This window comes from Gossypium arboreum, chromosome 13 (assembly GCF_025698485.1).
Source record: "Gossypium arboreum isolate Shixiya-1 chromosome 13, ASM2569848v2, whole genome shotgun sequence".
In the NCBI taxonomy this organism is placed as follows: Eukaryota; Viridiplantae; Streptophyta; class Magnoliopsida; order Malvales; family Malvaceae; genus Gossypium; species Gossypium arboreum.
In genome coordinates, this window is record NC_069082.1 from 9,540,062 (window position 1) to 9,564,282 (window position 24,221).

General features: G+C 33.2%; 3 protein-coding genes, 1 long non-coding RNA gene, 1 other non-coding gene and 1 pseudogene across 8 annotated transcripts; 3 read left to right on the forward strand and 3 right to left on the reverse strand.

Moving 5' to 3' along the window:
- Nucleotides 1–378: 378 nt before the first annotated feature.
- On the reverse strand, nt 379–8,838 carry LOC108464160 (B-box zinc finger protein 19). 2 transcript variants are annotated; one of them, XM_017764290.2, is made up of 7 exons: nt 8,707–8,838; nt 8,402–8,498; nt 8,197–8,312; nt 8,095–8,113; nt 5,092–5,103; nt 576–718; nt 379–465 (listed from the first exon to the last, which is right to left on the reverse strand). In XM_017764290.2, exons 1-7 carry the CDS (start codon nt 8,797–8,799, stop codon nt 379–381), a joined length of 567 nt encoding a protein of 188 aa, XP_017619779.1. In that variant the 5' UTR covers nt 8,800–8,838. The 2 variants fall into 2 exon arrangements, with proteins under 2 accessions (XP_017619779.1, XP_017619778.1); XM_017764289.2 differs by lacking the exons at nt 379–465; nt 576–718; nt 5,092–5,103 and adding exons at nt 5,478–6,673; nt 7,684–7,778 and having other exon boundaries at nt 7,871–8,113.
- On the forward strand, nt 1,240–1,312 carry TRNAE-CUC (transfer RNA glutamic acid (anticodon CUC)). The gene has a single exon. It is a non-coding gene; the product is annotated as a tRNA-Glu (tRNA).
- On the forward strand, nt 3,853–5,821 carry LOC108464159 (fructose-bisphosphate aldolase 1, chloroplastic-like; annotated as a pseudogene).
- Nucleotides 8,839–8,965: 127 nt separating the features above from the next.
- Nucleotides 8,966–10,483, forward strand: LOC128286577 (uncharacterized). Its single transcript, XR_008277190.1, has 2 exons — nt 8,966–9,090; nt 10,190–10,483. It is a non-coding gene; the product is annotated as an uncharacterized LOC128286577 (long non-coding RNA).
- Nucleotides 10,484–13,904: 3,421 nt separating this feature from the next.
- LOC108463043 (zinc finger CCCH domain-containing protein 3) lies at nt 13,905–15,792 on the reverse strand. 3 transcript variants are annotated; one of them, XM_053023856.1, is made up of 4 exons: nt 15,299–15,785; nt 15,165–15,226; nt 14,978–15,068; nt 13,905–14,359 (listed from the first exon to the last, which is right to left on the reverse strand). In XM_053023856.1, the coding sequence occupies exons 1-4, from the start codon at nt 15,432–15,434 to the stop codon at nt 14,265–14,267; spliced, it is 384 nt and encodes a 127-aa protein (XP_052879816.1). In that variant the 5' UTR covers nt 15,435–15,785; the 3' UTR covers nt 13,905–14,264. The 3 variants fall into 3 exon arrangements, with proteins under 3 accessions (XP_052879816.1, XP_017618470.1, XP_052879815.1); XM_017762981.2 differs by having other exon boundaries at nt 13,905–14,887; XM_053023855.1 differs by having other exon boundaries at nt 13,905–15,068; nt 15,299–15,792.
- A 777-nt stretch (nt 15,793–16,569) lies between these two features.
- On the reverse strand, nt 16,570–23,702 carry LOC108462243 (uncharacterized). The gene is made up of 5 exons (XM_053024496.1): nt 23,512–23,702; nt 22,891–23,310; nt 22,789–22,795; nt 22,242–22,685; nt 16,570–16,695 (listed from the first exon to the last, which is right to left on the reverse strand). The coding sequence occupies exons 1-5, from the start codon at nt 23,700–23,702 to the stop codon at nt 16,570–16,572; spliced, it is 1,188 nt and encodes a 395-aa protein (XP_052880456.1).
- Nucleotides 23,703–24,221: the final 519 nt, after the last annotated feature.

Sequence of the window (24,221 nt, forward strand, 5' to 3'; positions counted from 1 at the left end):
TTGCCCCTAATACAAAAGCCTAGACATTCTTACTCTATAGTTTAATGATTCATAAACAACTAGATGTCGATCCATCTGTTTCTCATACGACTATGGAAGTCAGGAACTGCTTGGCAGGTCAAGCTCTACTTTGAAAAACCAGACATGTCTTTTAAAATGCTATCTAAGCACCAATGTCATGTGAAAGGAAGCCTACCTGCTTGGGAAATCCTATTAATCACTTGTACACTTTACTAATTTGATATCAAATACGTAACGAGCATCTATAATGAAGTATCAGGAAATGAACATAAAAACAGAAAAATCTTAGAGCCAAATGGTTGCAATGCTCTTAAAAGAAGTAAACAGTATAAGTAGGTGATAATAGTTATACCTGGCTCATTTTTCAGGCTCTCGTTTGAAGGATCCAACAGGGACCACACTTATAGAGTCATGATTATTGCCACTCGAAACATCCATGGCTTGCTCCTTAAACACGAAACAGTCACCTTGTTAATTAAGTTCTAAAAGAACATCTTACTACACTGCTTAGCATTCAAGTCTAAGAACGAAAAAAGCTAGTCAAACGACAATACCTGATTGATTGAAGCTTGCACCTGCACCCGTTGTGGCTTGGCATTTAGATCAATCAACTCATTTCCTACCTTTCTATCACCCTTAGCATTATCATCATGCAATTGAACACGAGAGACTCCATGGTTTTGCCGGTTCTCTCTGGCTGCAAGCTTCTGCCGCTGATTCAGATCTTTCCTTACTTCATTCGGACCAAGTCGTTGCAATCCTGCTTCCCTCCAAACGACCAGGCTTATCCCCTGGAAACTACAAGCAAAGGAAAGAATTTTAGCAGGCTTTCCAAAATTACAAACAAACATAAAATGTTGCCTACTAAAGAGTGACAAACCTCAACTCTCTGCCTCAACAAGAGATACCTCCCATGGGTCTTATTACCTCCAACATGTACAATCATATCACACTTCAGGAAAGTATGAAATTAATATTTTAGTTATAGTTTAGGGACCAAATTAGCTATTAAGCCTATCCATGTCATCAGTCCGTTATCGAGTTAAGAGACAAATGGCCAAAACGTTAAAAATTGATAAATGTACTGATTTTTTTGTAATTTTCTATATTTGGGAGAGAAAAAAAAAACTAAAAATCCGGAATACTGTATGATGAAGTTCAATAGCAACTTAATCAATAAATGACTTAAATAATTTTATTCAAATTAATAAGCACAATTCCGTTGTAGTCTAGGTGGTTAGGATACTCGGCTCTCACCCGAGAGACCCGGGTTCAAGTCCCGGCAACGGAAGTTTTTTAAATTTTTCCGATCGTATTTTGTTTGAAAATTTTCGGTAGTCATTATCATGAATTTGGGGTTTTTGGTTAATTCTTATAGGAGTTGCAGTTGGCCACAAATGCAAACAAAAGCCCAGTTTGCATGAATCTCAGCCACACATCATATCATATGCTTTTGGCTCCATTCTCCAAGGTCCTCATGAAAGAAAAATCTCAAGGGATGGCATTCTGTCAACCGTCCGATGTGGGGGCTTAACTTCAAAAACACTGCCATTAATCTGCACAAATTTAGAACCTCATATTTGGTTACTTTCAGTTGAGAAGGAATCTCTCTTTTACACACACTCTATACTCCTTTCTCAATATCATGCATTTGTACTCTTTAATATGCCGTATTATTTGAAAGGTCTAATTATGCCCTCAATTTGGTTAAACTATCCATATAGTCCCTGTACTTTCAAAAACTTAGGAATTTAGTCATTGTACTTGTATTTCTAGGAATTTAATCATCTACTTTTCAGATTTAAAATTTAAATTTAATTGTTAATACTTTTTTTTTGTTAAATTCAAGTTAATTACAACACGTTGTTTTTACGTACATGGCTGATTATTTTTTTTTAAATTTTAAAATGTCATTGCAACAAATTTAACAAAAAAAGTTAACAGTATTAATTAGACTTGATCATAGGTTAAACCATCCGTTTAGACCCGAAGACCCATTCGAAAAATGTGAAGGTTTAAATAAAAATATAAAACTAAAAAATAAACTTGAATAAAAATTAAAACCCGTTTTCTAGAAAAAAGAACGACGATATTTGATTAATATTTATTTGAGCGATGCCTTGACGAGGTTAGTGTGTAAAAATAATCTAACTAACAAATTAATATTTAAGATTAGGTATTCATTTTTAAAGGCTAATTTTATTACTAGTCAATGTAAAAAACTTAACACCGCATCCTTTTTGTTGCTATAAATTGATGAATTTTGTAACCCCAAAACTTTACGATCAAATGTCTAATTTCGATTGTTATTTTTCAGATTTTAATATTTTTAGTGAATTTAGTATATTATATTTTTTAATATAAAAAAATAATCTAAATATTTTAATAAGATAAGTCGTGCTGGGCTTAGGTTTAGCATATTTAATTTGGGCTAGACTTGAATAAAATTTTAGATCCATTTTTTGAGTCAAGTCCAAGCCTAAATTTCTACATCGACTTGCCCCGAACCTAGCTTGACCAATGATCAAGTCTAGTGTTAATAGTTGGACTTAAATTTTAAAATTTGAAAGATAGAAGATTTAATTTTTTAAAAATACAAGTACAAAGGTTAAATTCCTAATTTTCAAAAAGTACAGGAACTATATTTTAACCCCTCAATTTTTATACTTTTTAAATTTTTATCCACTTAAGTTTATTATCAATTTAATCAACTCAATCATCCCGTTTAAAATGCCACATATTCTAGTTTAATAGAAACCTGTTAATATTATTCAAAAAAAAAAAGAAACCTGTTAATAATATTATTAATTACATTTTCACATTATGAACAAATATTAAATATAATAGTAAGGCATATTATACTTTTAGAGAAAATTTACAATCAAGCTTTAAAGATATATTGTTGAAAAAAGTAGCTACAACACAAAATGAATGATATTTTAATTTCATCTTAATATAACATTTGGAACTTAAACTTTACACTTTTTCTTAATTTGGTACCTAAATTTTTTCGGCCTAATTTGATACATTTTTCTTAATTTGGTACTTAAGTTATTTTTAGGTTCGGTTTGGTACTTAAATTTATTAAATGTTATACAAATTATGCAAAGCATTAATGGTGTTAAATTTTATTATTATTAGTGTTATAGGAAATTCATGTTAAAAAATAGATATTTGACTATGGTTAATGAATTAGTATTAAATAAGAAAAAATATTTAAAAACTCCAAATTAAAAGAAATTTATTATTTTAATTAATAAAATAATTAATTAATTAAAACTAAAAGTAATTGAACATATAAAATACATTGATTATTTTGCTACCTTCTAAAAGAATAACATTGTTAGATATTGGAGTAATTTGTAAAACGTTTGACAAGTACCAAGCTAAATAAAAAAAATTAGGTAACAAATTAGAAAAAAGAGTCAAGTTGAGTTACCAAATTGGACTCCCAAAATGTTCAGGTACCAACTTAAGAAAAGTGTCAAGTTTAGGTATTAAATTAGGAAAAAGTGTCAAGTTTGAGTATTAAATTGGACAAAAAAATTTAAGTACCAAATTAGGAAAAAGTGTCATGTTTAGTTAACAAATGTTATAGTAAACCTTTAATTTTTTAAATTAAATAAAAAATAAAAGTAAATTGAAAAAATGAGAAAAAAAATAAACCTATTTGAAACAATGTTTTACGAGGTGAGTATAGAATCATCCATATCAACCACGGAATGCATCCCGGCCAAATGTACAAAATTATCATCCACATGGCACAAGGGCATTGGTCGGAGCACGACAGCCTCAAATGTGACATCTTCTGGTATAGTGATAGTATAGACAAACGCAACTATAAAATCTAGTGAGCGAGACTTGCATGTGTGGTGAAGGAAGGCCGGTATTGAAGAGATAAGATTATAGTGTAAATTTAGACATAATAAAGCCCCTCATAACATCCTTCGACTTGCTTCATTGATTAGCCTTCTGAAAGCCCAAGAAAAATGGCTTCTGCTTCCGCTACTCTCCTCAAGTCTTCACCTATTATCGACAAGTCCGAGTGGATTAAGGGCCAAAACCTCCGCCACCCTTCGGTTTGTTTTGTACGGTCACACCCTACATCGGCCGCCTTTACCGTCCGTGCTAGTTCATATGCTGATGAGCTTGTTAAGACCGCGGTATGTCTTAGAATTAATGTAGTCTTGAATCGTATTTTTATCTCATGCATGCTCAAATATTATTTCTTTGTTTGGATGTAGAAAACTGTTGCATCTCCAGGTCGTGGTATTTTGGCCATGGATGAATCAAATGCTACATGTGGGAAGCGGCTTGCCTCGATTGGTCTCGAGAATACCGAGGCAAACCGGCAAGCTTACCGTACCCTTCTCGTGTCTGCCCCTGGCCTCGGTAACTACATCTCGGGAGCTATCCTTTCGAGGAGACTCTCTACCAATCTACCATCGATGGGAAAAAGATGGTCGATGTTCTTGTTGAGCAAAATATTGTCCCTGGTATCAAAGTTGACAAGGTATAAAGCAACCAAAAGCATCCACAAATTCATATTTTTAAAGAGGATACTTGGAACTGAATGATTTGGTAAACAAAATAACAGGGTTTGGTTCCACTCCCTGGTTCCAACAACGAGTCATGGTGCCAAGGTCTTGACGGTCTTTCATCCCGCACAGCTGCCTACTACCAGCAGGGTGCTCGTTTCGCCAAATGGTAATCCCATGTTCGATGACTTCTCAACCAGATTATGCAGTGTTGAAGTAAAGGATTCTTGTATAACACTATTAGCTCTTTTTGATCGGACAGGCGTACCGTTGTGAGCATTCCAAATGGTCCATCTGCCTTGGCAGTTAAAGAAGCAGCTTGGGGACTTGCTCGCTATGCCGCCATTTCTCAAGTAAGTTGATAGATGAAGCTGAGGAATAATCATTATGTGTGTGCTACTTGTTGAGAAGTGATTTTTGTGGCCATTGTGTTGCAGGACAGTGGATTGGTCCCGATTGTGGAGCCGGAGATCTTGCTTGATGGTGACCATGGAATTGATAGGACTTTCGAAGTAGCGCAGAAGGTTTGGGCTGAGGTTTTCTTCTACCTTGCTGAGAACAATGTAATGTTTGAGGGCATCCTTCTTAAGCCCAGCATGGTCACTCCTGGTGCTGAATGCAAAGACAAGGCCACCCCACAGCAAGTTGCTGATTACACACTCAAGCTTCTCCACAGGAGAATCCCCCCAGCTGTTCCTGGAATCATGGTACATTTTCTATACGAAAGCATTGTGAAGTAATAAAATGAACCGTACTAACGGATTGGACAAACCGTTTCTGTTGTGCAGTTCTTGTCTGGTGGACAATCCGAGGTTGAAGCAACCCTCAACTTGAACGCAATGAACCAATCTCCAAACCCATGGCACGTCTCGTTCTCGTATGCCAGAGCTCTCCAGAACACTTGCTTGAAGACATGGGGAGGCAGACCCGAGAACGTTAAGGCTGCTCAGGATACGCTCCTTGTCCGTGCCAAAGCCAACTCACTCGCTCAGCTCGGGAAATACACCGGCGAGGGAGAATCAGAAGAGGCCAAGAAAGGAATGTTCGTTAAGGGCTACGTCTACTAAGCTGCTGCAAACAAAGCTTTAGCTGAGATGATGGAGATTTCATGATATGGTTTCTTTCCCTTTGTGTTGAATGTTTTATAGGCTCTGGAGACTACTTTTTGTTCTGGATTGCAATGTACTGTTAAATAAACTTCTTGCTGATGAGATTACTTATAAATGCATCATCATAAATACTAAACGAAAAATTAGGGTAAACTGATCTGATTAACTTCCGGATTACCATTTCTCGATCCTGCTCGATGATGTCTGCTTGGAAATGTTGGACTAAAAAAAATCCGTTCAAAAATGAATCAAGAATTGGACATGTAATGATTTGCTCAAATTATAAGAGAAACAGATTCTCTTTTAATTATCGATCCATTTTCCGAGGAATTTTTAACTTTAAGAGGATGGATCATTATGCATAAAAATTGAAATAGACTTACACGTGCCTAAGTGCACCCAATCCATTGACGGATCTACTTGGAGAATATCTTATTATTGGATTCCATCAAAAAAAATTCAGCTGCTATTGGAGTGTGGCAAAAGTAGAAGAAACGCCATAATGGAAGTTAAACAAAGGTAAAATTGGATGCCACTAAGAAGGGGTGTAAGAGCAACATGATTCATAGTCTCCCACTGCTTGTTCTGCTTTCGGCCCCAAAATTCGAACCAAAAAAGAAAAGAAATTTTCCGGAAAAACAAGCAGGGGAATTTTTCCTTTCAAAAGTGAAAATTTCCCCTCCATTACTCTTCGATTTCCCACTTACAATTTAATGGCAACTAGTCATTGTAATCACCAGCAATAATGTTCAAGAAATTTAAATGAATGGTCATTCACAAAGGATGTGTAGTTGGCAATTCGAACAAACATATATGTCACAACTATTTTCGGTTAAGCAAGAATGTTGATTTGGTACATGGGTAAAAGTTACCTTCAAAAGTTTTCATTTGTGTAAAGGAATTGAATAGACAGAGACTAATCCATGGGGAAGGAAGACATATCTAACAAAGGCAAGCGCTTTACTCAATAAATACATAGATGTGAGAAAACTGATCCAGCTATATCTGCAGCAGCCAAAAATTTGGACAACATTATTTGATAAGAAACCTCATTCAATTATCAAAGGAGTAGAAAGAAAGGTTTGTGTGTGTGCATATGTGTGTGCATGTTTTGAGGGGAACGTAAGAGAAATCATAGAACTAGCAACAATTACTACTTGGTTAAGCGACTATATTTCCCAGTTGTTTGTCTTACTCTTAATTGTCATAGACTTGAATCAAAGCAAATGCCCTGATAAAATGTGCTAACAAACATGGTAGTTGTATGATTTATTAAGAAAATCTCAGACATGATAGCAACAAAACTTGAGTTGTAAAATTGATCCAATATCTGGACTTAAAAGAAAGGAAGCTTTAGCCATGGGAAGTTCATCACAAACAAAGGACCAATCAACTTCAGTAACAAAACATTATTCCTTTAATCAAAATTATATCCTTTTGCCAGTGGAAAATAATAGCACTATAGTTTTTGTATAACCCTATAACAAGCCGGACTAGTTTTGTTCGACACGAGCCTAAATAAGAGAAACAAACCATGAGATAGATAGGCCAGGAGAAGCTGACTTTCCACGTGCATGAAGATTAAAGATTACTTGCACAAGATACCATTTCTCTCAAAAACATTAGCAGAACTTGCCCCTAATAGAAAAGCCTAGACATTCTTACTCTGTAGTTTAATAATTCATAAATAACTAGATGCCAATCCATCTGTTTCTCATATGACTATGAGAATCAGGAATTGCTCAGCAGGTCAAGCTCTACTTTGAAAAACCAGACAAGTCTTTTAAAATACTATCTAAGCACCAATGTCGTGTGAAAGGAAGCCAAGCAGCTTGGGAAATCCTATTAATTATTTGTAAACTTCATTAATTTGATATCACACAGATTCAAATACATAATGAGCATCTATAATGAATTATCAAGAAATGCACATAAAAACAGAAAAATCATAGAGCCACATGATTGCAATGCTCTTAAACAAAGTCAACAGTATAAGTAGGGGATAATAGTTATACCTAGCTCATTTTTCAGGCTCTTGTTTGAAGGATCCACCAGGGATCCCACTTGTAGAGTCATGATTATTGCCACTCGAAACATCCATGGCTTGCTCCTTAAAAAACAAAACAGTCACCTCATCAATTAAGTTCTAAAAGGACATCTTATTACACTTAAGAACAAAAAAAGCTAGTCAATCGAAGATACCTGATTGATCGAAGCTTGCCCCTGCACCTGTTGTGGCCTGGCATTTAGATCAATCAACTCATTTCCTACCTCTCCATCACCCTTAGCATTATCATCAAGCAATGGAACATGAGAGACTCCACGGTTTTGCCGGTTCTCTCTCACTGCAAGCTTTGACTGCTGATTCAGATCCTTCCTTACTTCATCCGGACTGAGCGGTTGTAAACCTGGTTCCTCCAAACGACCAGGCTTATCCCCTGGAAACTACAAGCAAAGGAAAGAATTTTAGCAGGCTTTCCAAAATTTACATGAAAACATAAAATGTTGCCTACTAAAGAGTGACAAACCTCAACTCTCTGCCTCAACAAGAGATACCTCCCATGGGTCCTTTTACCTCCAACATGTACAATCATATCACATTGCAGGCAAAGGGAACTACCATCCACTTCACAGTAAAAGAAAGCTACGTACAAAAATATCAACAAATGAACAAATTTCCAAAAAACTGTAGTTTACACAATAATTATACAATTAAAAAGGAAATATATATACCAGGTGCATTTTCACATATATCACAGCGTGGGACATTGCTGGGGTCGGCTAAACCAACTCTGACATGTCTGTTGGCAAGCTTGTTACACATGTGAACCTAAAACTCCCAATAAAAAGTTTCCTTATTGATTTAATTTAGCAAAATAAAACCAATTTCAGAAATAATTATATATATATATATATACGGCTAATTTAGGAATATACGGAATTTGGAGATCATCAAGTATACATATATACGTAGACGTGTATAAATATGCGGATATCAATTAATTGTACTAAAATGGCAATGAAATGATAAAATAGACCTTTTCGTCGCAGGAACGGCAGAGAGCAGCCTCGTCGGCGGCGCAGAATATGATCGCGGCGGCGCTGTCGCAGACGTCGCAAATGGTTCGCATTCTAGTTTTATCCGTTTGCTTTCCGTTTTACTAATTCTTTCGTGGCGACGACGGCATTCTTCAACGGAGCGATGAAACACCGATCAGAAATTTTCACAGAGGAATTCAACGATTCGGAAAAAGGATTACTGCTTCAAATCCAACAAGAAAATTGAAAGGACCAAATTGAAAAGGAAAAGAAAAATCGTTACAAGGAGTAGCTGAAGCAGAGAAGTAATGAACTCCCTTTTTCTTTTTCAAATGAAAGTCTCGAAGGAAACTGCGAGATAGAAAATTACTGACTCGCTGCAGGTATGTAAATCCCCGTACAGTTTTCTAGCTTGATTTCCTTTATCAGTTTGGTCTAATTCTATATTAGGTCCCTGTATTATATGTTTTCAGAGATTTTAGTTCTTGTCATATAATTTGATCGGAAGCTAGAGTTGACAATGGTTCTCTTCAGGGCGAAACCAGGGGTGATAGGCCCAATCCTCTAAAATTGAAAATTTGATTTAGACGTTTATTTTAAATTAATAAACATAAAATTACATTTTAATCTTTTTAAAATTATAAAAATTAAATTTATTCATTTAAAAATAATAAAATTATAGGCTATTATAATGATAAAATTATATTTTTATCATCGTTACAAAATTTTCTGATTTAGCCCTTTAATTCTATTCATCGGTTTTGAAAATAATTTAAAATAACATTTTTTTACACCTCGATATTTTTATACATTTAAAAGATAAAAAGGAGAAAAATATATAATATTTGTTCAACTATTAAAAAAAATACAAAGATGCATATGTAATATCAAATCATTATTATCAAGATATTTTATTTTTTATTAATTTAACTAAAGCTTCGTTTTAATCTTATACGAATTTTGTATAAATATATTCACCTATATTAAACATGCCATTATCTAATAATTTTATAAAATTAAAGGAAAAATTCACACCAAAAGTAAAAATACATTTTTTAAAAAAGTAAATAACTTAAAATAGTCAACTAACTTATTAAGACCAAGGCTTTCCAAGACTAATGACTTGGCTCTTGTTCAAACAAACGTGTTTAAATAACTATTTAAACACTTATTCAGACAAGACCTTTGATCGACTGGATCCTTTACACATGATTTTACCATAAGCAAATGGATTCCAAGATGTATTGTAATTCGTCTCAAACCATGATAATCGAAATTGGTGGCTTATGGAAGATTTGGTCGACTTGCCTTATTAGATAAAGCTTATATTTATCTTTATCCTTTAAGCTATTTATTTGATGATTAAACTAATGATTTTACTTAATGATAAGGTTGTATTTTGGGATAATTTTTGGAGGCTTTTATCTTGGATTATTATGCATCAAATTGAAGTATTTATCTCTACAAAATCTAATCTTGAAGGTTGCCTTATTTGGCCTATAACTAGGCATCAATTTGCATGTTGAAGAGGAGGCTAGGAGATTGCTTGTGCTGATTTAGTTTATTTTTCCTTTTACTTTTGGACTCATTTCGTGGGCTTATTGGAGAGTTTTTCTTGTTGTATTGTGAGGTTTTTGAGGTGAATGATTTGTAACAAGTTGGGATTAGTTATTGGGACTACAATCACTTCTTTGTGTAAGGGTAGATTGAGATTTAACCAATAACTTCTTGGAGCAATTGTTGAATAAAATTATTTACTAAGCAAGGTTTCGCGAAGTAGGATTGGTAAATCTGAATTGTGTTAACAAATTTCTTATGTTTATTTCTCTCATTCTCTTATTTGCATACTGCCTATGTTCTATTCCAACATTTGTTTGAACATATTGTCTAAACATACTATCTGAATATCGAATTGAACACAAAACAAATCGAGATTATTACAATTGGTATCAGAGCTTGACTTCAAACATACTTGAAGGGAATCTTAAACTACGGTTTGCAATAATGAAGTCCAAGAAGAAAGGTGATTCTATCACACATCCATTCGGTGATTAAAGCATTAAATTAAAAAATGACAATGATATTTTTTTCAACCTAAAAGATGCGTTTAGCCAAATAATAGAGACTTGAAACAGTGGTCAAAGAAAAAGATGATATGATTGTTGATTTAAAAAAAGCTAATGAAATGCTTGAAAAAAAAAAGATGCTACTTTGAAAGCAAATGAGTAAGAGTTAAATAATGTCGAAGCTATTATCAAGAAATGTGAATGCAAAAGTGATGAGATATTTGTTGTTAAGAGATTCGAACCTAGTCATAATGAACTTGGTAACAAACCTATATCTCCTAAGAATTTTATTAAATATAAAAGATGGTTGTTATTTCTTCTTTTAAGGCAAGTAAAAAGAATAATAGAAAATATGCTTGTTATTGTTGTGGAAAGGCCAAACATATTAGATCTCATTATTACAAACTGATGAAAGATCAATGGTGGAGAAAAATAAGGTCTGTTCCAATACTGAACAGAACACCATTTAGACAACAACATGTTTGCAACGATATGAATTGGAAGAATAAAACAAGGAGAATGGTTTTCCATTATCGGATGAAGGCTAGTTATATTAGGCCTTACTATTTCAAGTTGAAAAATGACTTGTAGAAAGTTAAATCTGGTGCAATAGTTGTTCACACAGTTGTTTAGATAGGCAAAAGAATAAGTTGAAAAATTATATTTCAATATAATTTTTATATCATATATCACAATTTAAGTATTTCATATCATTTCCCATTTTATTCATTTTAATTCTCTAATCTCGATATTTCATATCAAATTCAATCAAAACATTTCATATTATCATAATAAACTCACCTCAATGATTCAACAACCAATAAACATGCATATGAAATCAAATATTTCTATCATGAATCATAAAAGTACAAATCAAGGTTACATATGTCACTCGTCAACGATTTTTACTTTTCCTTTCCCTCTCGGCTATTCGGTGTTGTCATTATGTACAAATAATTATAAAACATATTATACAATCAATTTCTAGCCTAATCAGAATCAAATACCAAATTACACAGATTTTGTAATTTATTCAATTTAGTCCCTAAAACAAGGATAAACATAACTTTCAATTTAGGGCCCCAGATTAGAATCTAATTTCACCAAAACTTATCAGGGACCTTCTATATTCTATCCCTACTAACATTTCATGACATATTTGCATTTTATTCAATTTGGTACCTAATGTACGAAACTAACAATTAAGCTTTACAATTTAGTCCTTTTTTTTAATATACCAAGCTTAATTTCTAACAATTTCACACCAATTTCATCTAATTCTCAACAATGGTAACTTTCAAAACTTTAACAGTTTTACAAATTGGTACATGAGCTAGCTAAATCAAGCTCCAAAATCTCATATTGCAAATTGGTTTATTTACTATTTTGACCCTTTACATTATTGCTATCTAAGTCCCCAAGCATTTTCTTAATAAAAAATCTATAGCAATTAATCTTCTACAATTTAGTCCCTAGGTATAATTAATCACAATTTCGGCTAAATTACTTATCCAGATTTCAATTAATCTATACACTAACTCCATAAATATCCCTATTTAATATTTACAAACTCGGGCTACGCAAATGGGGTCCCAAAATCGCATTTTTCGATACCACTAAAAATTGGGTCGTTACATTAATAATATCACAGTGTTGTCATCAATATTGAGCTAGTGTTGCTTTGACTTGTGACACTAACTCTCTTAACAATATTATCAATATATACAATTGATGGGAAAATAATATGCATAGTACAATTAAAATATAAAATTATATTACAATAAAGCTTTGATTTAGATGTAAAGTTAATGTTTTGTTGATGTAAGGGTTAATATGTAGTTTACCCATTAAACTTGTCCAAAAGTACATAGTTGGTACTTGAACTTAGTTGATACCTAAACTTGTATTCTGTCATCTAAGTTGATACCTCTACAATAATACCGTTAGTTTATGCTAACGTGACATTGATAGCCAATCTATTGGTGACGCATGACAACTTTTCAATATGACACGTGGTAGATATAAATTTAAAATTTTAAAAACTTTAAAAATATATAAATTAATAAAAAATATAATTTTATTCATATCAAGGATGAACCTAGATAAAAATTTATACTTTTTTATTAATTAATTTAATTTTAAAGTTTTTTTATTTTTTTAATTTATGCTCATCATATGCCATATTGAGAAGCTGCCACGTGTCATACCATATTGACTATCAGTGCATGTCAGCACAAACTAACAGTGTTAGTAAGGAGGTACCAACTTGGGTGACAGAATACAAGTTTAAGTACCAACTATGTAAAAAAAATTCAAGTACCAACTAGATACTTCTGAACAAGTTCAGAGAGGCAAACTAAATGTTAACCTTTTTATGTAAATAACGTGAGTTCAAATCTAACGACATGTAAATTTTTATTTGTTTTTTAAAATTAAAAAGACTAAAATACTTTCGAATAATATAACTTATTTTAATTACGAACAGATATCTTTATAGTTTCACTAATTAAATGGGTACCTAGTTTACTCATGACCTCAATTACAGGATTAAATAATAGTATAAATGATTTTATCAAATTTTAACCGATTTTTCAATTCTATTTTTTGACATAATGACTTATTTAGCCCCCTGTCTTTACAAAGAAAAAAGAAGTTATTTTAGTCCACTATTTATTTTTTTTACCTCTTTTAGCTCTTAAATTTGTATTATTTGTCAAATCACTCAAAAATGAATGAAAAGTTACGTTTATTAACTTTGTCGACGTGGTATAAATGTAAATTGCCACGTGTTAACAATTAATTAATTTTCTAAAATTTAAAAATATTTTTATACTTTTTAACAATTTTAATACTTCATAAATTTTAATACTTGAATTTTTAAAATTTTTAAAATTATTTAATTACTGATATAAAACGTGTATGACATATCAACAAAGTTAACAAACATTAATTTTTCTATTTATTTTGGAGTGATTTGACAAACAACGTAAGTTTAAAGGCTAAAGAGGTGAAAAATAAATGAAGAGCTAAAATCAATACATCAATTAATATGCTGCAAATTATTTAAATATTTCAGTATAAAAAGTATATAAAAACTTCAAAACTAAAAATATATAATAAAAAAATGAAAATTTATTTTTATTTTTCTAATTGAATTAGATATATATTCTAAAAATCAACTTGTTTCAAATATACATCATTTAAAAGAAATTAGAAAATTCTGGAGTATGTTACATATATAGTCAAAATGGATTCTAAACTTAATATATAAACATTTTATAAATTAATTAAAATAAAATAAAATCTTACGAAACCAATGCCTCAAAGTTGGGGCAATCCCAGATTTCAATGACTTCCAAATGGGTAAGAGCAACCCAGACAGAGATCCCTCACTTAGCAATTTCCTCTAATTTCAGACTTGTACAGCAACTCAGCCAGGAATCTAAGAGACGAGAGGTTTTGCATCCCTTTAACCAAAATATTTCAATGCCTTAGCAACCAAAGAAGTGCGAGAACTGAAGCGAATTCCAATTACCAGGTTGAATTTCCTCTACGAATATGAGGTTGATCAGACAGGCACTTGAAGCTTTGAAACATCAAATAATCTCTAAATGTCAGTAAGCTTTGAAGCTTATGGATAGACTTTGGAAATCTACTCAAATTCCGCCACCTAATCATACAACATTCATACTCTCACTTGCATTCTTACCATATGTTCCTATAATGCACAAACTAAACTGAACCAAGGATCAATTGAACCATAACACTTCACCTTTTAGATTTGTTAGACAATTGTGTTGTGTAATATAATGAATTCCCATTATCAAGGTATTGACATACTCATGATGACAAGAAATGTAAAAGGAGAAAGAACAGGGAAATGAAAGTGGGTGATCTAACATGTAATAATAATATAAACAAGAAGATACAGCTTTAACAAATGAAGAAACTAAATGAGGAAATTGGTGTCTAGAAACAGAGCAAGGGGGAGAGAGAGTTTATCCCCAATCCACAAAAGGAAGAGGTGGATATCCAGCCTCAGGTGGGGGCTTTAAGGATGGAGGCAGATTACCCCACGATATTGCCATACCATTTCCATTTCCAACTACACCACCTATAACAATATAAATAAAACCCATCCTTACTTGCATTGCACTGCATAAACAAATATGAATTGATAAAACAGAGGGAGAAAAAAAAAGACCTGCTGGTGCAGTTGAAAGTGGAGGATTTGGGGTCCGAGAATCATTGTTGGGATGGAAGTATTTACAGTTATCTCCGTACTGGCAAAATCCCTAAAACAGGAAAACCAAGTGCACTTGAATATTATATGATTGAAGTAAAAAAGAAACAAAAATGGCACTCCAAGAGGAGAAGATAGGGATATTTACTGTATTAAGGAAGCGATTGCAGACGCCTTTTGAAAAGGGTGGTACCGAAGTTTGATAAAGATCTGCAATCACAAAAATTTGAATAAAAAAGCAGGAAGTAGGGGAGTTGGGAGAAAAGCAGTGAGTGAGAGTACCTTGGGCGTTTTGGGAGTGGAACCATTGAGCTTTGGCACGGAGGTGCTGGAGGCCCTGCAAGTGGCGTTTTCGAGCAGCAGGTGTGTCTTGAAATTGCTTATCGCAATAGTCGCAGTAATACTTCCCTAGCGGCATTCCTCTCTCTCTCTCTCTCTCTCTCTCTCTCTGATACTTTTTCTATTACTAATACTTGTCCATAACCGGAAGCCAAATCAGAGTAAAAGGGGAAAGGTTTCGGTTGTTTTCAGTGACAGCAAAGGGATGGAAAACTTTGTATTGGGGCTTTTATAGGGTAGAATATTTTTGGGAGTACTTTGATTTTTATATTTTAAAAGGATATAGAATCCATGGTTATACAGTTCTAAGAGAAGAAGAGGGCGTAAAGGGTAGGCTTGCGGCGTGAGATAGAAGATGGAGATTTTTTTTCCGTGCAAGATCAAAATAATTTCTTAGGGATTTTCTCTGTAAAAGCGTAGGCTTGCTGGGGGGAAGAAATTTTCTTGTCTGTTTCGGGATATTTCCAATATAATTCCTTCTTAGTTTGAACTTCTTATAAATTCGTCCTTAGCTTGTTCTAATTCATTCCTCAAGTCTTGATCCAAATTGTTTCAATTTTCTAGTAAAACCCTTCAAAACCCATCTATGTGACTATGTCACCTATCCAGGTTCTCTCTTTCTCTTTATTTTTTTTTTTTTTGGGGGAGGTAAGAAAGAGAAGTGGGACTGTTGAGAAAACATCATTGGCATCGGATTCAGCCTCTTCAATGTTTGGAGAGTAAAACACTAAAAATCCAATTATCCTCATTCATAACTATTATAGTTTCGCTTATTATCTTTGTCAGCTTTGATTGCATCTTAAAAACTACGTGTCTTTGTTGCAAGGTGATTTTGAAAGAAGAAATTTAAGAAAATAGAAGGTGAGAAAGAGAGAAACGAGAGAGAAGAAAATTGAATCTGGTTTTCAAATTTCATAACTACCTCTGCTCTCTCTAATTGGCTATTAAGAGAAGCAGAATAAAGAATTGTAACAGTTGGCAGAATAACCATTACAAAACTACAATGTTTCATTAAACGGCGTTTTTCCCAAAACGAAACATTTAAGTAATCGTTGATTCCCCATCAAATACAAAACCCACCATACTACAAAAACAATACTAAAACATAGCATATTACAATAAAAAAAACTAATAGTAATTAACAGAAATATGAAATGACAGTTACAATTGCATTCCATAACAAATACCCCTCCCCTCGAATTAGATCCTTGTCCTCAAGGATCAAAAGCAGGAAACCTATGTTGGATCTCCTTCAAGTTCTCCCAAGTAGCATCTTTCGGAAATGTGTTAGCCCACTCAATCAAGACTTTAGTAGTTGCTTGATTCCCCATCTTTGAGAACTGCACCATTAGATCCCACTAATGGCAACACTAGAGAGCTCACTGCAGATCTGATAAGCTTCTTCAACTAAGAAACATGAAAAATGGGATGGATACGAGCAGTTGGTTAAAGTTGCAACCGATAAGCAATTTGCCCCACCCTAGCTTCCACTGGAAAGTGACCAAATATCGAAGTGACAGCTTCTGGTTTCGAAATTTCCTCAAAGGATGTTGTCGATATGGTTGAAGTTTCAGGTAAACTAAATCACCTACTGTAAACTCCCCGCTTGATCTCCTTCTGTTGGCTAGTTACCTCATCCTCTCATGAGCTCGCTTCAAATGGAAGTGGAGTACATTTCTCATAGTCTCTCAGTGCTACAAGGTTCGATCCACTGTGGCAACCTGAGAGGCTCCAACCATATAAGGAAGATAAATAGGAGGGTCTTAACCATATAAGGCTTTATATAGAGTAGTTTTGATGATTGAGTGGTGAGTTGTATTATATTATCATTCTGCCAATGGTAACCAAGTAACCCAATCAGATGGTCACTAGTCATGCATCGTAGGTAACCTTCCAAGCACTTGTTGAGGATGTCTGACTACCTATTTGTTTGAAGATGATAGGCATTGGATAATTGGAGTTTGGTACCTAAATCTCTAAAGAGCTCCTGCCAAAAATTGCTAAGGAACACTCAATCTCTGTCAGAAACAATTGATTTTGGTAAGCCATGGAATTTGTAAATTTGATTAAAATATTCATGTGCCACTGTAATAGCAATAAAAGGATGGACTAATGCAATAAAGTGGCCATTTTTTGTAAGCATATCCACTACCAACAAAATTGTAGATTTCCCTTTTGAAACAGGTAAGCCCTCTACAAAATCCATACTAATAGCTGACCATGCTTGATCAAGTATAGGAAGTCGCTGCAATAACCCTAGAGAAGCAAAATTGTCCACCTTGCATCTCTGACATGTCACACATTCATGAACCTATGTTTTAACATCTTGTGAAAGGCCCTTTCAGTACAATAAGCTCGAAATTCTATGATTTGATCCAAATTCTTTCTTAGTTTGAAATTCTTATAAATTCATCCTTAGCTTGTTCTAATTCATTCCTCGGGCCCTGATCCAAATTGTTTCAATTCTCTGGTAAAACCCTTCAAAACCCATCTATGTGACTATGTCACTTATCCAGGCTCTCTCTTTCTCTTTCTCTTTCTCTTTATTATTATTATTATTTTTTGTTTTATGTACAGTGTAATTAAAGAAAGGTTCTTTTTGTGTTGTTTTGCAGTAGTTGGTTTTTTGGTAAGAAAGAGAAGTGGGACTGTTGAGAAAACATCATTAGTATCGGATTCAGCCTCTTCAGTGTTTGAAAAGTAAGTAAAATACTAAGAATCCCATTATCCTTATTCATAACTATTATAGTTTCGCTTATTATCTTTTTCAGGTTTGATTGCATCTTTAAAACTACGTGTCTTTGTTGCAAGGTGATTTTGAAAGAAGAAACTTAAGAAAATAGAAGGTGAGAAAGAGAGAAATGAGAGAGAATGTAACACCCCTAACCCGTATCCATCGTCGAAGCAGGGTTTCGGAGCATTACTAGAATTTGCAGATCACCTAAAAAAATTTTAAATACTTACCGATTCAATGCATCATATAAATAAATATATTACCATTCAATCAACAGCTTGGCACTTGTATAAGCATCGAATAGCAACATTGTTAGTATACTTGTACATATCTTATATAAATTCAACATTGATATATCTATTTTCTCAACATATCGCACTTGAGTTTAATAATAGTCTCAACTTACATAATTTCCTTGTATCAACATATCAAAAATAATCATATATGTACATGTCATGAAACATATCATGCTCTTACCGTTTCTTTATAAGCATATATCATTCATTTCATTATATCAATATTTCATGCTCCAACAGTTCCATATATTTAATGTATATTTATTCCGGTAATAGTTTATATCAAACTTAACATAAATTATATTCCATGTACTTATACTTATTTCGTTTATCTATCTTCATAATTATTTCATACAACTATTTTGTACATAAATTTCCATATGGCCAGTTCTTGTAAACATTTCACACAACCATTTCATATAACTATTCGTCATCTGATACATATTACCTAAATATCAATTGTTCAACAGATGTCATAGCGTCTCCCATCCACGGTCTTATTTATCTTTGACATGATGCCATAGTGTCTTTCAACTATGGTCTTACTCATTTTCTGTCATGTTGCCATGGTGTCTTTCAACCATGGTCTTGTTCATTTCATATCACGTTGCAATGGTATCTTTCAACCATGGTCTTACACATTTCATATCACGTTGCCATGATATCTTTCAACCATGGTCTTACACATTTCATATCAGGTTGCCATGGTATCTTTCAACCATGGTCTTACACATTTCATATCGAGTTGCCATGGTATCTTTCAACCACGGTCTTACACATTTCATATCGAGAGCACACTCCGTGAACCTCATCCTTACGGTGGGATTACCGGTCGGGCTAAAGCCCTGTAATATAAACTCATAGAGTATTGCCGGGATTACTACCCAAGCTAAATCCCCGCAACGACAATTACTCTAATGAGCTTGGATCCAATTACCGGTCCAGCTAAATTCAGATCCTAATTGGATTACCCGTTCGGGCTAAATCCATTTTCCACATATTCTTCGGGAGGGCTATATCAGGATAGGATCACCCGTCCGGGCTAGATCCTTTTTACCGTCAATTCCTTTTCAGAGATCTATCGAATTTTTCTTCCATTCAACAGTGATTTCTTCCCCTTTTTATCAAATATATCAATGTTTCATAAATTTTCATATAATGAACATTCAAATCATATTCATATCAAAAACATACATTTCAAGCATTTAAGAATATAATTCAAGTTACATGAACTTACCTCATTGCTTGTTTGTGTTTATAATTTCATTAATCCTATATCTTTTCTTTTCCACGATCAAGTCCCATATTTGAGTCGCCCGGATCTTTATAAATAAATTTTTTCATCATTTTCATTCATTTCATATTCTAATGCATTTAATTAATGCTCTAGGCAAAATTACCATTTTGTCCCTAAACTTTTAATTAATGACTATTTCATCCTTAGGGTCAGGAAAATAAAATTCTTGCAATTTAATCCTTATTTCCAGCTATTATTCTCATATATATTGATAACAGTCCATGAATTCTATAAAATATCATAATTTTCCATAATTTCAACACTTTTCAATTTAATCCCTAAAACATGTTTTCCCCCGATCTTGAACTAAATTAATAATTTCATTCAATTTTGTAATTTAAATAATAAAATAATCCATTTCATACAATTTGGTCATTTTTGACATTTTTACAAAATTGCCCATAAAGTTTTACTTTTATTCAATTTAGTCTCTGAGCCTAAAATATACAAATTAGCCATGCTAGATGAATATTCATACATATTTTTCCTCCTCCTCCTCTCCATTCCACATCCTTAATGTAGATAACACACTTGTAAGTAACATTATCCATAATTTTTATTATTTACTTTTATGAATATTCAAGCTATCTATCTGCATCATAGTCACTAAATCATTTATATCTGGAGCTATAGAACTCCAAATTAAGATCCGATAATTTTCATTGAAACTAGACTCATATATATTCTTACCATAAAATTTTCATAATTTTTGGTTTATCCAATAAGTACAGTTTATTCTTTAAAGTTACCCCTATTCTGCTATCTGACCGTTCTGACCCTTCTTCACTAAAAATTAATTATCTCCTTGTACAGAATTCGAATGATGTTCCTGTTTATTTATATTGAAAATAGACTCATTCAAAATTATAAACATATAAATTTAAACCCATGATTATTTTTATCCAATTTTTTATGATTTTTCAAAGTCAGAACAGGGGGACCCAAAATTATTCTGACCTTATCTCACAAAATTTATTATATCTCATGATTTACAATTCCATTTCTCACATAATTTATTCTATAAGAAACTAGACTCAATAATATTTAATTTAACATTTTATTCATCCTATAATTAGATTTCTAAAATGTTTGGTGATTTTTCAAAATTAGACTACAGCTACTGTCCAGAACTGTTTTAGTGCAAGATATCAATTACCATGTTTATAACACCATTATTTTCTTTTTCTACACTATTTCTCATCACTTTCTCTTATTTTCTCTTCACTAACATGACAAGAACATGAGACCATATATAAGAAAATTCTAAATCAACATCAATTCCATACTTTTCAACAATATTAAACTTAAAAATATATTGAAATCCTGATGTTCTTACCTTTTCTTATTGACTTCAATCTTTAACTTGATTTTTCTCTCTCCTCCAGCTTCTATTTCTTGAATCCAACTTAATATTCGCTCCCCATCATCTCCTTGCTATCTTTCTCTCTTGATGGCTATGGAAATTCTTTCAATTTTTAGGTAAAAATAATGAATTTTTGGTGGAAGGACTAAATTGTAAAGAAAGAAAACTTCTTTTCTTCTTCTTCTCTTACGTTGGTTTGCATGGGAAAGGAAAGATGATGATTCTTCATCTTTTTTCCTTATATATACTAAATAAAATGATAATAAAATAATAAAATATCATTTAAAAATTAAATTAAAATATTAATAAACTATTATTTATTTATTTATTTAATCTAAAATATCTCCAACATCATCATTGCTTTCTAGATTTCTCTCTCTTCCAATTGACTATTTTTCCCTTTATTATCTTTTAAAATTCCATCATTGAGTCATCATTTAATTTGATAAAATTACAATTTAGTCCCTCATAGTTCTTCACCTATTCAATTTGGTCCTAATTCATCCATTTTCCTTAGTTTCTAGATCATTCCACTCTTAAAATATTTACACTATTGGTTCTTCAAATTTTTCATATTTACACTTTAACCCCTCAAATTTTGAGTATTTACTCTTGTGCAACAAAACTTTTATCACTTTTACAATTTAGTCATTTCTTGAATTAATATATCATAATATACTTCTCAATTTTGACATAACTCAAAATTTCCCTTTTTGTCACTTTATTTCCTTATTTTACTATATCAAGGATAATATCTTACTATAAAAACTTTCGGGGTATTACATTTAAGAAAATTGAATCTGGTTTTCAAATTTCATAACTACCTCTGCTCTCTCTAATTGGCTATTAAGAGAAACAGAATAACAAATTGTAACAATTGGCAGAATAACCATTGCCAAAACTAAATGTTTCATTAAACGACGTTTTTCCCAAAACGAAACATTTAAGTAATCGTTGATTCCCCTTCAAATACAAAACGCACCATACTACAAAAATAATACTAAAACATAGCATATTACAATAAAAAAAAAAACTAATAGTAATTAATAGAAATATGAAATGACAGTTACAATTGCATTCCATAACAACTACCCCTCCCTTTGAAGCAAATCTTTATCCTCAAAGATCAAAAGCAGGAAACATATGTTGGATCTCCTTCAAGTTCTTCTAAGTAGCATCTTTTAGAAATGTGTTACCCACTCAATCAAGACTTCAGTAGTTGCTTGATTCCCCTTATTGACTATGCATCTATCTAACACCTTGATGGGTTCTTTGAGAACTGCATCATTAGATCCCACTGGTGGCAACACTGGAGAGCTCAATATAGATCTGATATGCTTCTTCAACTGAGAAACATGAAAAGTGGACTGAATATAAGCAGTTGGTGGAAGTTGCAACCGATAAGCAACTAGCCCCACCCTAGCTTCTATTGGAAAGTAACCAAAATATCGAGGTGACAGCTTCTGGTTTCGAAATTTCCTCAAAGAATGCTGTCGATATGGTTGAATTTTCAGGTAAACTAAATCACCTACTGCAAACTCCCTATTTGATCTCCTCTTATTGGCTAGTTGCTTCATCCTCTCATGAGTTCGCTTCAAATGAAAGTGGAGTACCTTCCTTATTCGATCCACTATGGCAACCTGAGAGGCTCCAACCATATAAGAAAGATGAATATAAGGGGGTTGACCATATAAGGCTTCATATGGAGTAGTTTTGATGCTTGAGTGGTGAGTTGTATTATACCATTATTCTGCCAATGGTAACCAAGTAACCAAATCAGATGGTTTTTCACTAGTCATACATTATAGGTAACCTTCCAAGCAATTGTTGAGGATTTTTTACTACCTATCTGTTTGAGGGAGATAGGCAGTGGACAATGGGAGTTTGGTGCCTAAATGTCTAAAGAGCTCCTGCCAAAAATTGCTAAAGAACACTTGATCTCTATTAGAAACTATTGATTTTGGTAAGCCATGGAGTTTGTAAATTTGATTGAGATATTCATGTGCCACTGTAATAGCAGTAAAAGAGTGGACCAATGCAATAAAGTGGCCATATTTTGTAAGCATATCCACTACCACCAAAATTGTAGATTTCCCTTTTGAAACAGGTAACCCCTCCATAAAATCCATGCTAATAGCTGACCAAGCTTGATCAGGTATAGGAAGTGGCTGTAACAACCCTAAAGAAGTAGAATTGTCCACATTCCATCTCTGACAAGTCACACATTCATGAACCCATTTTTTAACATCCTGTGAAAGGCTATTCCTATACAATAAGCCCGAAATTCTATGCCTAGTAGCATGGACACCCAAGTGACCCCTTACTAACCCTCCATGAAAGAGATAAAAAATATGCTTCCTAAGCTGCTCATTATGGCCTACCACAACCTTCCTTAACCTTTAAATCATTCTGTCATCCTAAGAATACTTAAGGTGAAGCTTAGGTTGGTCTTGAATTTCCTAACACAATTTTTGGATCTTAGCATCAACTCTATAAGAATCCACAATCTGATCCCATAGCTTGGACCAAGAAAGACTAATAGCACCCACACATTGAAAAATCTGAGGGTCTTGCTCATAAAGAATCCTGGACAAAGCATCTGCAACAGTGTTTTGAGTTCCTTTCTTATAAAGAATTGAGTAATCATAACCCAACATTTTAGCAACCCATTGTTGTTGATAGGGGGTTAGTACCTGTTGTTCAATAAAAAATCTTATGCTTTGATGGTCTGTTTTTAATTTGAAAATGTCTTTCAATCAAGTAGGGATGCTACTTTTTTACTGCTAGGAGTACAACCAACATTTCTTTATCATATGTAGAAGGAGCCTAGTGTTTGAGTCCCAGAGCTTTACTAAAAAATGCTACAAGTTTACCCTTTTGCTTTAAGACTGCTCTTATCCATTGCCTACTTGCATCAGTCTTTACACAAAATGGTGCTTGGAATCAGGTAAAGCCAACACTAGTTCTTGACAGATGGCTTCTTTGAGCTATTGAAATGTTGTTTGTGTGTGTTTAGTCTACTGCCACCTAGTATCCTTCTTCAATAGGGCAGTGAGAGGTTTAAGCAACCCTCCATATCCTCGTATAAATCTTCTGTAATACCCGAATAATCTAAAGAACCCTTGCAATTCCTTAACAAATTGCGGACAATGCCAGTTGATGACACTTTCTACTTT